We start from the raw sequence: 12,301 nt of genomic DNA on the forward strand, positions 1-12,301 counted from the left end.
CCTCTACATAAAGAAGATTGCTTAAGAGTGGTTTGTTGTATCTCGGTAGGCTGCGTCTAACTCAATTAGGAACAAAGGTGTTCAGAGGACATGGCATAACAGGTTATCAAGGCTTGAAGGAAAATATCACTGCCTTCCTCTTTACAGAAACATTGAGCTGCATCATACCATCGGTGGTTGCTTAGATCAAAAATATTACTGAGCTTTTGAAGCTTACTTGCATAGCAGGTCTTTCCCCGAAACTTTGGTTTCACCTTCATCCGGGATTCTAAATACTCTATTTGCTGATTCAATCTGCATTCTACAGTCTGCTTTGTGAAATCCTAGGAGCCTGCTTACAGCGTTCTGAACATGAACATGAAATTGACTTATCTTCTTCTAGCTCTATGCACAGCCGTCATATTCATCTTGGTCTGGGCTTTCCAAAGCAGAGGAGGGAAGGCCATGCTTTGTGACAGCCATCTCCAGGAGATGGGACTGGAAGAAAGAGGCCATGGAATCTACAGCCAGGTATTTGCTGATTTAACTCCGGAAGAGATCATGGAAGTGAAGATCTACCTGCAATACAACCTGGGGGTGCCATTGGTAGAACCTCCTCAAGCCAAGCCATCGGACAACTGCATTTTTTCTATCACCCTTCAGCTTCCTCCCAAAGCCGAAGTGCTGCAATTCTTGGACCACCAAGGGACCTGGCCCTCGCGGCAAGCTCTGGCTGTACTCCATTTTGGAAACCAGGAGGACCCAAATGTCACAGAGTTTGTGGTAGGTCCTCTTCCAAAGCCAACGTACCACCAAGATGTCACAGTGCAGAAGTATGGAGGGAAGTTGCCTTACTACAAAAGGTTTTTCTTAAACAATGAGTTCAAAGAAATCCTTAATTTCCTGAGGAACAAGGAATACCCCAAGGCTCCAAACTTTATGCAGAAAGTACTATATTACAATGGAAGCAATCTCACAAACTTCCCTGGATTACCACCTGGATTAAAATCAGGAGACCGGAGAATGTGGGTTAATCATTTCCAGAATGTCCCTGGCAGTTATCTGCATCCGGTTGGATTCGACATCCAGGTAGATTTCAGCAGCCTAGACGTTTCTCATTGGAAGGTGCTAAAAGTCTTCTATAATGGACAGTACTTTGAGGACATGGAAGATATTGAGAGACAGTTCATTACGGGACATGTTAAAGTAGCCAAGGTCAAAAAGGCTCCTTTGGATGGAGGCTATTCCTCACTGAAGCAGAGGGTTCCCCACCAGAGACTAGGCCCCTTGCACTATGAACCTCGTGGTCCCCGCTACCGCATCTGGAATAACCAGGTTTTCTTCATGTCCTGGAGTTTTGCCTTTGGCATAGATGCCAATAGGGGGCCACACATCTTTGATGTAAGGTTTAAGGGTGAGAGGATAGTTTATGAGTTAAGCTTGCAAGATGCATCTGCCATCTATGGCTCTAACACTCCAGCGGCAATGTTGAACAGATTAATGGACCTAAGCTTTGGCCTTGGTTTAACTGGCTCTACTCTCACCCAGGGTGTGGATTGTCCTTACCTGGCTACTTATTTGGACAGGCACTATTTTCTTGATTCCTCGTTGCCTGTCACTCGCAAAAACTCTATCTGCATCTTTGAGCAGAATGCTGAGGTCCCTGTGCGACGCCATTATGACCGCTCAGAGCCTCCGTTTTACGGAGGGTTGGTCGATTCTGCTCTGGTCTTCAGGTCCATATCTACAGTTGGTAATTATGATTATATTTGGGATTTTATGTTTCATCAAAATGGAGCTATCGGTGTTGCGATCCATGCAAGTGGGTACATTCAATCTGCTTTTTACTTTGGTGATGCCTTGGAATTTGGAAACAGAGTTGAAGAGTGGACATTGGGAACAATTCACACTCACAACATTAATTTCAAGGTGGATATGGACATTGGTGGTAAGTCTATGCCTCTTTTGTAATTTTTATGGATTGCAGTGTTTTCTATTGCTGGTAAGTGGATGTCTCTTTTGTGACTTTTCTGTGCCTGTTTGTGGCTTGCTTGCTGACAGCTTATAGCCCATACAGAAAGAATCATAGAATCATAGAATGGGGGACTTGGAAGTGACTCCAAGGGTCCTCTAGTCCAACCCCCTGTAATGCAGGAGCCAAAGCTATTTAATCCCTGACAAGTGGTCCTCCAACTTCTGTTTTAAAACCTTCAAGGAAGGAGAGCTCACCAGCTTTCAAGATGGTGCATTGAACTGTTGAACATCTACTCTCAAGAAATTCTCCCCATTGTTTAGTTATAATCTCCTTTCCTGTAATTTGAATCCATTAGTTTGTTTCCTATTCTCTGGAGCACCAGAAAACAATCTATCTGCATCATCCATGTGACAGCCCTTCAGATACTTTTAAGAAGGCTATCGTATCTTCTCTATGTCTCCTTTCTTCCAGGGTAAACCTATCCAACTCCCTCAACCATTCCTCATAAGCTTTGGTTTCCAGACCCTTGATCATCTTCATTGCTCTGCTCTGCACACATTCCAGTTGTCAATGTCCTCCTTAAACTGTTGCTCCTTAAAATATGTTTTCCTTGTTACGGTTTACACAAACAGCTTACCAGAAGTTACGTCCTTTTCATACCACTCTCTCTGCCGAGAGCAATGGAAAAACAGGCATTCAAGGCTCATGGAACAACAGTTTGCAGGACACCTGAGCTGCTGCTCGTCTCCAACACTTGGAGTTTGCTACCACAGACATAGATTTTGGGCTGTCCTGAAGCCAAGTTCAGTTTTTGGCCTGCAGGTATTCTTGTGACTTGTATGTTTATAGAATCTGCAATCTCTTGAGATTTCAGCAACAGACTCACTCATTCCGTGTAAGGCCAGGTGGGAGAGGCTGGAGCTGATGGGTGACGTATAATGACAGCGCAAACATGAAAAAACACATACAGTGGTGCCTCAATTTACAAATTTAATCCATTCTGAAGACACCTACATAGGTCGAAAAATTCGTAAGTCGAAAAGCGCCATTGGAAACGCGATTTCCCATAGGAATGCATTGGAAACAGAAAAATTTGTAAGTGGAAGCAACCCCATCTAAAAATTCATAAGTCGAAAAAACATAAGTCTAAAACCGCCGCGGTTTCCTTTCGGATGTTGAGAAATTCGTAAGTGTGTGGCCATTTGCCCCATTCATAAGTCGAAAAATTCGGTTGTCGAGTCGTTCGTAAGTCGAGGTACCCCTGTATGTGTTTGGCCAGTGTGCCATGACAACATTGTCTTAATGGCATAGAAAATGGGGCAGGGATATATTTATTAAGCATGTACCCTAAATATAAATTATGGCATGGAGTATTCTGGGAAGAAATATTCCTGTAAGTACAATTTCTTCTCTTATTGGATTACCTTAAAATGAACAGGGCTCATTCTCATTGTGGCCTTTAGGAAATCAAATACTCACCTTCAGACTGTGGTTTAGAAGGCTGCATCTTGCTACGCAATTCTTTTCACTTTCTTTTCAGCTCTCCTCTGACACTCTTTTAACTTGCATCCCAAACAAGTAAGTTCCCCACCCCACCTTCTCCCCTGCAGGGCCTGATACCCCTTCTCTGATGGGTTGAAAAATGTGGAATGGGGCACAGTGGTCTACTGAGGGATCAAGAATCCCAAACTGGAGTTGGATCTAAAAATTGGCTCTAGGTTAAGCTAATGTGACATTCCTTTCAATTGTGCAGCAAGCTGCTGTCTGTGTGGATTTTCTTTATTCAGTTACGGATTGCCCTCCTTCCCCAGATTTTCATTGAGACTGTTGTGCTTAGTGAGGGAAAGATTAAGCCTTCCTGCTTTAGCCAGGATTCTGATAAAACCTGGCTCCTCACATGGTTATGAGGCTTGGGGACAGGAAGCTACCATTTGGCACAAATGAATGCTTGGTTGCTTCCTTCCTTTCTTAAGTCTCATAGCTGTGCAAAGAACTAACTTTCGTTCAAATCACATCTGGGGAGGGAAGGGTTTAACCTCACCTCTGCATGTGCTATGGCCGCAATGGACTTAATACCTGTAATTTAAATAAAGGGGGGGGACCAGTGTGTGCACTACACATTTAGAGTAATGTTTAGTTTGACCCTCTGGCAGTCTCCCCCTCTTCCCTTCCAGCCTATCAGAAATTATTCAGGAGGGTCTCAACCCTCCCATGAGGCTCTTTTAGGCCACCACAGTTAGGTGGAGGAAGGGATGGGAAGCCTTCCTTTGATGAACTTCCTGAGGTTATTTTATCTTAGTGTCTAAGCTTTGATTTGTTTTTATTAAAATATTTATAGCTTGCTGCAAGGCAGCTAAGAAAGCTCAAGCCAAATAAAGTACAGTAGGCATTTTAAAATAGCAAGATAAAAATGAGTTAAAGTTCAGCAGAACATAATACCACCAAATTTAATCATCTCTTCATATCTGTCTGGAGCCTGACAAATGCTGTCTAGATCTGGAATCAGCACTTTACATGTCCCCGCAGGTGTCAAGGAACCTGATTTGCAGCAATGCTGAAGGTGGTTCTGCAAGTTATTTGCATTTGCTTATTTTGCTGAGACCATTGTAGACTCATTCTTCTACAGGGAGGAGCGAGCTCAGCAGCCTGTGAAATCTACTCCCACTTCTAGATGCGTGAAAATAGATGAGATTATGACCATAGCATGGTCTTTGCTGACCTCGGTCCAGCAGATAGGATCCAGGTGTAAGGTATTTGGCATGCAACTTGGGTGGCTTCCAGTTAGAACGACCACCCAGGTAACTGCATTTATAATTGGCCAGCAGATATTTTTTTATGGAGCATAGTGGCTATAGAACCCCACACACAGTTGACCTGGCTGTGATTTGTTTCATAAACCAAGCAGTTCCAAATGCCACAGAGTGTATGAACTCTCCCATAACTATGATACCACCACGATGCCACAATGTAAGGGAAGGGCTGTAGCTCAGTGGTATAAAATTTGCTTTGCATGCAGAAGGTCCCAGGTTCAAGCTCAGGCATCTCCAGGTAGGGTTGGCAATGAAGGAGCAATGGAGAGCCCAGTCAGTATGTACAATATTGAGCATGACCCCAGTGGCCAGTAGCCCCTGTCCTCTCCCTTCCTTGGCCGGGAAAGATGGGGGAAGCTGCCCCAGTGGTGGCAGCAGCAGCAAGAGCTGCCAACCACTGAGCCACATCATGCCACTCTTGGCTCCAGTATCAGCCTCCTCTTCTTTGTCTTGCTGTGCCATCGGCTGCTTCCCCCACCCCACCCCATATGGTGGGGAGGAGAAGGAGCCACAAGCCACCAAAGCTGCACCACGCCTGGCTCCACATTTGCCCTCCTCTGCCATCTGAACATTGGGGATCATTAAAAATATTTGGGGGACACAAAGTGCCTTGGACTCTAGGAGTTGGCACTCATGGTTGCATTTCCATGTCAACAAAAGCTGCGCTTGTGTGGACATGACCAAGCAGCTGAAAAACATGGTGTCTCGACAGTTGTCTGCATTTGTTTTCTCTGCTAGGTGTGAAAAATTCCCTGGTAGCCAATGACATGGCTTTTGAGACAGTCAAGGCCCCTTGGAGCCCAGAGAATAAGATCCACCGGATGAAGATAGTAAGGAAAGTCTTGGACACTGAGAACAAGGCTGCCTTCCGCCTTCACGACAACATGCCAAGGCACATATATTTTGCCGCCAACAGCACAAACAAGTGGGGCCATAAGCAAGGCTATCGGATCCAGATGGTCAGCTTTTCTGGAGACCACCTGCCAGAAACAGATCCAATGGAGCGAGCCATCAGTTGGGGAAGGTAAGTGACTAATTTTTAGATGCTGAAACCCAAATGGGAAACCCAGGGACATAGGTAGCTGCCTTATACTGACCTTGGTTCACCTATCTCAGTATTGTCTACTGTACACTGACTGGCACGTCTTCTGGATGTCAGACGGTGTTCTCTCCCAGCCCTACCTGGAGATGCTGAGGACTGAAACAGAGGCCTTATACATACCATGGCCCTTCTTCATGAAATTGAGGCTCCTTAACTCTAAGGGTATTGAGATTTTGAGTGCTTTGGTTTGTGTCCATCACTCTGTCTCTTTCCCGGCTCTATCTGAGTCCCTGCAAACTTTGATGATGTCCGAAACTTTGCCAGGGGGGGATGTCCAATGCCAGGGCTCAGCAGAATATGTAGTCATGTGGTCCAGGAAACAAAAGTTAGGCCACTATGTAAGAAGTTGAAAACTTGGACGTTCAAGGTAGCTTTCTCGGAAATGCTACCTGTTCCGTGTACAGTAGACAGGGCAAGCTAGACAGGCACAGCTGAGACGTCTCAATATGTGGTGTCAGGAGGAAGGTAAACTATTTGTTATGCTCTGGGGAATGTACAAAGGAGAGGAACCAGACTGCTGGTGTGTGATAGAGATAGATAGATGATAGATAGATAGATAGATAGATAGATGATAGATAGATAGATAGATGATAGATATAGATAGATAGATAGATAGATAGATAGATAGATAGATAGATGATAGATACTGTAGATATAAAGTCACAGAACCACTTTCATTCTGATCATGGGCCAAAAGCCAACAGAAGCTGAGGAGGGTCCAGTTTGGGACAAATCATTCCCTAGGGATGAGGGTGAAAATGTTCATGATTGCCCAAAATGTATAGGGGAGAACTAGACATTGCACAGGAGCACATGATAGAAGTTCAAAGCACTGCAGGGCAAAACACGCGTGCCAAAGATATGTGGAGAGACACACAGTGTATATGTTTTGATACGGTCATGCTAGAAGTCTCACAGTCAAGCTGTGAGGAATCTGGTAGCTTAGAGAAAGCTGGTGGGGCATGGTTATTATCTCTGGATACTACTCAATAGGAAGGACAGGGAAGAGCATTCTGGAGGTGGTGTTTCTGTTTGTCAAAGAAGATATGGATTCTAACAAGCTAGAAACCCCCAAAGTGGCAGGCAGCTCTAGAGAAGCTAAATTTGGGAGCCTATCCACCTTCTTGAGAGAATGACCAAAGTCAAGCACTACCGCAACTGTGGGGAACCCGTGGGCTTCTAGATGTTTTTGGACTACAACTCCCTGCCGGCCATTGACCATGTTGGTTGGGGTTGATGGGAGTTGGAGCAGAACACCTGGAAGGCAGCATACTAACCACCCCTCTTCTGTAGCTTTCTGCTGGATCTCCTTCCTAGGGTAGCTGGGATTCCACACAGTAGTCTCAGCTGTGAACTGCTTTTCAGGTACAAGCTGGCTGTCACCAAACGGAAAGAGAAGGAACCATTTAGCACCAGTATCTATAACCAGATGGACCCATGGACACCTTCAGTGGCCTTTGCAGACTTCCTAAACAATGAGAGCATTATCAATGAGGTGAGTCGTGATCCCTATGGGCACTGACAGATCTACGCTATCACCCTGAATCCACACAGCGACTGGAAACTTTGGATATATTTAAAAATATACAGGATGAGCAGATATCATGGGAGTGCATCAACAGCGGCTCATTTTATCTGAAGCTTCTCCTGCACCATCCTTTTCTCTCACCAGGCCTTTCCCTTGGATAACCCTTTAACATGGTTCGTTGTGTCTCCCTCTGGCAGGACCTGGTTGCCTGGATCACCGCCGGCTTCCTGCATATTCCACATGCTGAGGACATTCCCAACACTCCAACGCTTGGGAACGTGATTGGCTTCTTTTTGAGGCCTTACAACTATTTTGACGATGATCCTTCCATGGATTCTCCAGACAGCGTTTTCTTCAGCAGCCAGCAGGACCCCACATCCTGCGACGTCAACTACCTCGCCTGTGTGCCAAAAACAGCTGCGTGCTTGCCCAGCTTCCCACCTTTCACTTATGAGGGCTTCCAAAACATGACGGTGCTCTGATGCCTTCTAATTATGGGTGGGGATGTTTTGAGTTAGGGAGAGGGTGGGTGGCTGCTGAACAGCTCAGCATGAAATCTGTGTATACCAAGAGCAGCGAATCCCAGCTCCATCCAGTGTCTTTGAAACCCAAATCTTAAGCCTTGCTTCCACACATTGCACATGTTTGCTAGTTTCATTTGCAAGAATCTTTTGCCTGGACACTGTGCTGGGCAGACAATTAGATCACCATGCATTTTACATCGCTTGCTGTTTGCCACACAAAGCTGCAGTGTGCCTGCGGCTGTGATAGCACAAGTGACCATATTTGCCTAGCAGACTATCAATTTACGATGCCATTTGCCTTCCAGTAAACTCAAGCCTATTACCAAGAAATTTAGTATGTGGCTGCTCACAAATGGCCTGTCAGGAAGATTTATGCACATCAGTTCTGCCAGTGTCAATCCAAAACTAGATCTGTTTAGCAAAAAGCAGGGATAGGGTAGGAGGAAATTGAAGTCAAAAGCTAAGCAGTACATTGGGTTATTCTTTTTAATACACCTGAATTATATGTAATTTTTTAATTTGATATTTCTGCAAGTAGCAGTACTGATTATTGTTTTAATGGAAGCACACCTCCAAAACTCAATAAATTTGGTGTCTTTGGCACCGTTTTGCTGAATTGCTTTTCAATTTAGTAAAAGGCAGACTAGATTGCTATGCTTAAGTGAATGGGGTTTTGTCGTGTCTCATTCCACAGACGTCAGGAGAAGTCAAGCATCACTCCACCTGTCTGGCTCAAAATTTAATCCCTGTCATTTTTTAAACACACTGGGGCACCTTTATAATGGGCACTGTCAAGCTGCCACATTGAAAGACTCAATCCAGGTTTTATCAATAATTGTGTATCTGTTTCTTAGACATATGTCCACATCTCCTGAGCATTGAGAATTGCAAATGTTATTTTAAAAATGTATCTCAATCATTCTTAGTGGCAAAGAATCTTTCAGCGGAGGAAATGCAGGTTTACTCCCTCTGACCGCCACTGGGAACCAGAAGACATTTTCTATTTCTGAGTTTGCAGCTTTCCCAAGACAAATATGGTACCTTTCTGGACATCTGGGCAGTCTACATCAATCTTTGCCAACCTGGTAAACATATGTATTATTTAGACACATCTGGGTTGACACCAGCATCCTGCAGTTAGGATAGAACATGAGACTTTTAATCTCAGGGTTGTGAGTTTGAGCCTCACTTTGGGTGAAACTTTCCTACATTGCAGGGGGTTGGACAGCACGACCCCTTTGGTCCCTTTTCCATTTCTGTGATCCATTGAGCTATGATCCTTTTAACCCACTAAAACCCAGTGAAAGAGAAGGTCGGACCTCTTCCCGTGCTACTCAGCATTATGTCTGAACCAGGAATTGTGCTTTGTTTCACTCAAACAAACCGTGATCAGTCAAGGTATGTTATTGCTTTAGAATTATGGTTTGGAGTAAACAAACCATGATCCCTGGTTGGGAAGTAATGTGGGGAATTATAGTTTCTTTCTCCCCCACATGAATTGGGAGCAGCAAAGTGGCTGCAATAGGCTAGGAATGGGAGGCTCCACCAATTTCAGTTTCTCATTTTTCCAAACTTAAATTCAACTCTCTACATTTCTGCATCAGTTTCTTTTTTAAAAAAGTGCTCATAAAAAAATCATTTGTTTTTTAGGGCTTATTTCTCATATTCTGGGATCCTATGGGAGGAAGGGTGAGATATAAATTTTACAAATAATAATCTTGGTATGCATTTTTGCCTAATGCACACTCATTTAACAAGCCTTTCCCCCGAATCTATGCATTTAGTATGCCATTTTCACTAATACATACATTTTTGCACACATTATTTGCCTGGGAAACAGCATCACAGAAGTCAAAGAAGTGTGAATTTTGAAGGATGGCTGTGATTCGGTTCACACATGGTTTCAGGAAGCACAAATTGGGTAGATCAGCCTTTAAATGCAAACTGGAACAAATTCATCCCCTGTCCTTCCAATCAGCCCATGCATAGTAAACAACGGTTCACTCTGATGTCCAAACTTGGCCAGTGTACTTTATTATTACATTTCAATTGTATCTGATAAGATATGATTCATGGCACAATACATCCATGCTTTAAGTTTAGGACTGCACTGTTTTCCTTGTCTAGAAATTGCATGCTCACATATAGCAGGTCTTTACTTCTTTACTCATGTAGATGTCAGAACAAGTGTTTACTGTCAGGCATGCCAACTCGTAGGGGACAAGGCAGTTTTGGCCTCCCCAAAGTATTTTTTTGTGGGGGCTGAGCCCCCTCAATATTCAGGGGGCATTTGGCTCCGCCCCCTGGCTCCTCGCAGCATCACACATGTGACATCAGGGCATCGAATGGTGTTGCACACGGCCTCCCTCAATCGTCCTAAGAAGATGGCACCTCTGTTTAGTCCAGACCACTCCGTATTTACAGAAGCTGTCCCAGCTTCTGAGAATGTCCCACTTTCCCTTTGGACGTCCCTATTTTCATCAGAGAAGGTTGGAGGGTATGGAGTTATCAGATCCCGAGCCATCTGAAGGCAGTCCTGTATAGGGAAGGGTTTTTGTTTTTTAAAAATGTTTTATTATGTTTTATGTATGTTGGAAGCCACCCAGAGTGGCAGCCCAATCAGATGGGTGGGGTATAAATAGTAAAATTCTTTTTCTTATTATTATGGAATAAGATGTCCCTATTTTCATCAGATAAATGTTGGAGGCTATGCAAGCCATTTCTGCTTCACTTTCATAACTTTCATAAAATGGCTTGCATTATGTCCTTAAACTTTGCACGTTCCAGGTCTGGTTTTGCTGATCTGCACCCCCCCCCCCGAGCTTTTAACTAAATGAACATACTTAAATAAACTGCTGCTGGGAATGTTGACTCCATGTCCTTGCTCAGAACAACAAGGACTGGAAAGGAACCAATCTCAAAGGTCAACACGTCTTGTTGGGAATACATTCTTCGCGGTAGAAATTATTTCCACCAGATCAGGTGTGTGTGGTATATAATTAGCCGGAGCACAACAGATAGGGTTGGCATGGCACAAGCACCCTGGCCAAAGAGGTTCCTTTGGCCCCGTGAATTCTGAAATAAATATTTCCGTGTTATAAAGGGAACAGAACCATATATCTTTCTACAAGGCCCTGGATCCTATTCTCTAAAGGTCTGTTATCTCCAGTGTCAAATTTAACCTGCTTATCCTTGTCTCCTGGCATGTCACAATACACCAGGCATCACTCGGCATATGTTTAGCGTGAGAACACAGGACAACAGCCAGTGATATGTTTCACAGACTGCCTGAATTTATTCAGATTTGACCATCATTTAATTTGCCTGTGTGCCACCTCCTGTGGAGGTGAAAGCAATCATTTCATGGCCGCTCCCACCATTAGTCAAAGCAGGGGCTGGGAATCTCAGGCCTGGGGGTAGACTGTGGCCCTTCAGGCATCTCTATCTGGCCCTTACAGTCCTCCCTAAGGAACACCTTTTTTCCCAGACCACCCTGATCATCAGCCCTGCTCCACACCTTCTTTGACTGCTTCTGTCTGACTGAAATGTGTCCTTGGCCTGTAGTAGTGCCTCTTGCCTGCCTGAGTGAAGGCGTCTGTCTCTGTATATTTATCTATATCTATTAGGGTGATGAGCCGCAACCCCAGACTGGACCTAATGGTCAGGGGTCCCTTTACCTTTACCTTTATTAGGGTGATGACTCTTTTACAACCTCATTTCCCTGTATCATAATTTGATGAGCTTTCATTAAAGATTAGATAAAATATTACTTTCAAAGAGATTTGATAAAAAAACCCTCACGCACAAAATGATTTTTAAAAAAATTATTTATCAGTTTTTTGACCATTTTTGAAGTCACTGTAAGCAGATATAAAATTGAACCCAAGCTTTAGAGTCACATATATACAACATTATATAGGGTCATCAAACACACAACGAAGCTTTTTTCAGCTGCAGTAACAGTATAGACGCCGCTAGAGGACGATGTTTTGCTACCTCTCCTATAGGTTCTTTTCCCAGCATGCCCGGCAGGGTCTGCTGGCTGAGTTTTGAGGTCCCAAAAAGGGGCTTTTACCTTGCGCAGGTGTGACATTTGTATACCCTATGTTGCTAAGAACACTCCCCATTGTGGAATGTGGTGTTGTGTCCAAATTTGATACAAAATATATATAGAATTGTTAATACAATTTTATGAAATGGTAAAACGGCATACAAAAAAATTAAAAACGGTTTGTGCGTGACCTTTTTTAAATATTTCAATGGAATATACCTCATTTTAGTCATTAATTTGCAAAAGTTCATCCATTTGTGCTACAGGAAATAATTTTTGAGAAAAAAATATGAAAAAGTCATCACCCTAATATCTATATATTTCTGGGTGTT

The 12,301-nt window shown here is 43.8% G+C and overlaps 1 protein-coding gene across 1 annotated transcript; it reads left to right on the top strand.

Moving 5' to 3' along the window:
* Nucleotides 1-444: 444 nt before the first annotated feature.
* Nucleotides 445-8,534, top strand: LOC118094056 (primary amine oxidase, lung isozyme). Its single transcript, XM_060274222.1, has 4 exons — nt 445-1,927; nt 5,503-5,788; nt 7,232-7,361; nt 7,592-8,534. The coding sequence occupies exons 1-4, from the start codon at nt 445-447 to the stop codon at nt 7,874-7,876; spliced, it is 2,184 nt and encodes a 727-aa protein (XP_060130205.1). The 3' UTR covers nt 7,877-8,534.
* Nucleotides 8,535-12,301: the final 3,767 nt, after the last annotated feature.

Source organism: Zootoca vivipara, chromosome 5 (assembly GCF_963506605.1).
Source record: "Zootoca vivipara chromosome 5, rZooViv1.1, whole genome shotgun sequence".
Classification (NCBI taxonomy): Eukaryota; Metazoa; Chordata; class Lepidosauria; order Squamata; family Lacertidae; genus Zootoca; species Zootoca vivipara.

Coding starts and splice junctions, on each gene's coding strand:
- LOC118094056 (XM_060274222.1), top strand. CDS start 445: ATGCTTTGTGACAGCCATCTCCAGGAGATGGGACTGGAAGAAAGAGGC. Junction 5,789..7,231: donor CGAGCCATCAGTTGGGGAAG/GTAAGTGACTAA, acceptor ACTGCTTTTCAG/GTACAAGCTGGCTGTCACCA. Junction 7,362..7,591: donor ATGAGAGCATTATCAATGAG/GTGAGTCGTGAT, acceptor TCCCTCTGGCAG/GACCTGGTTGCCTGGATCAC.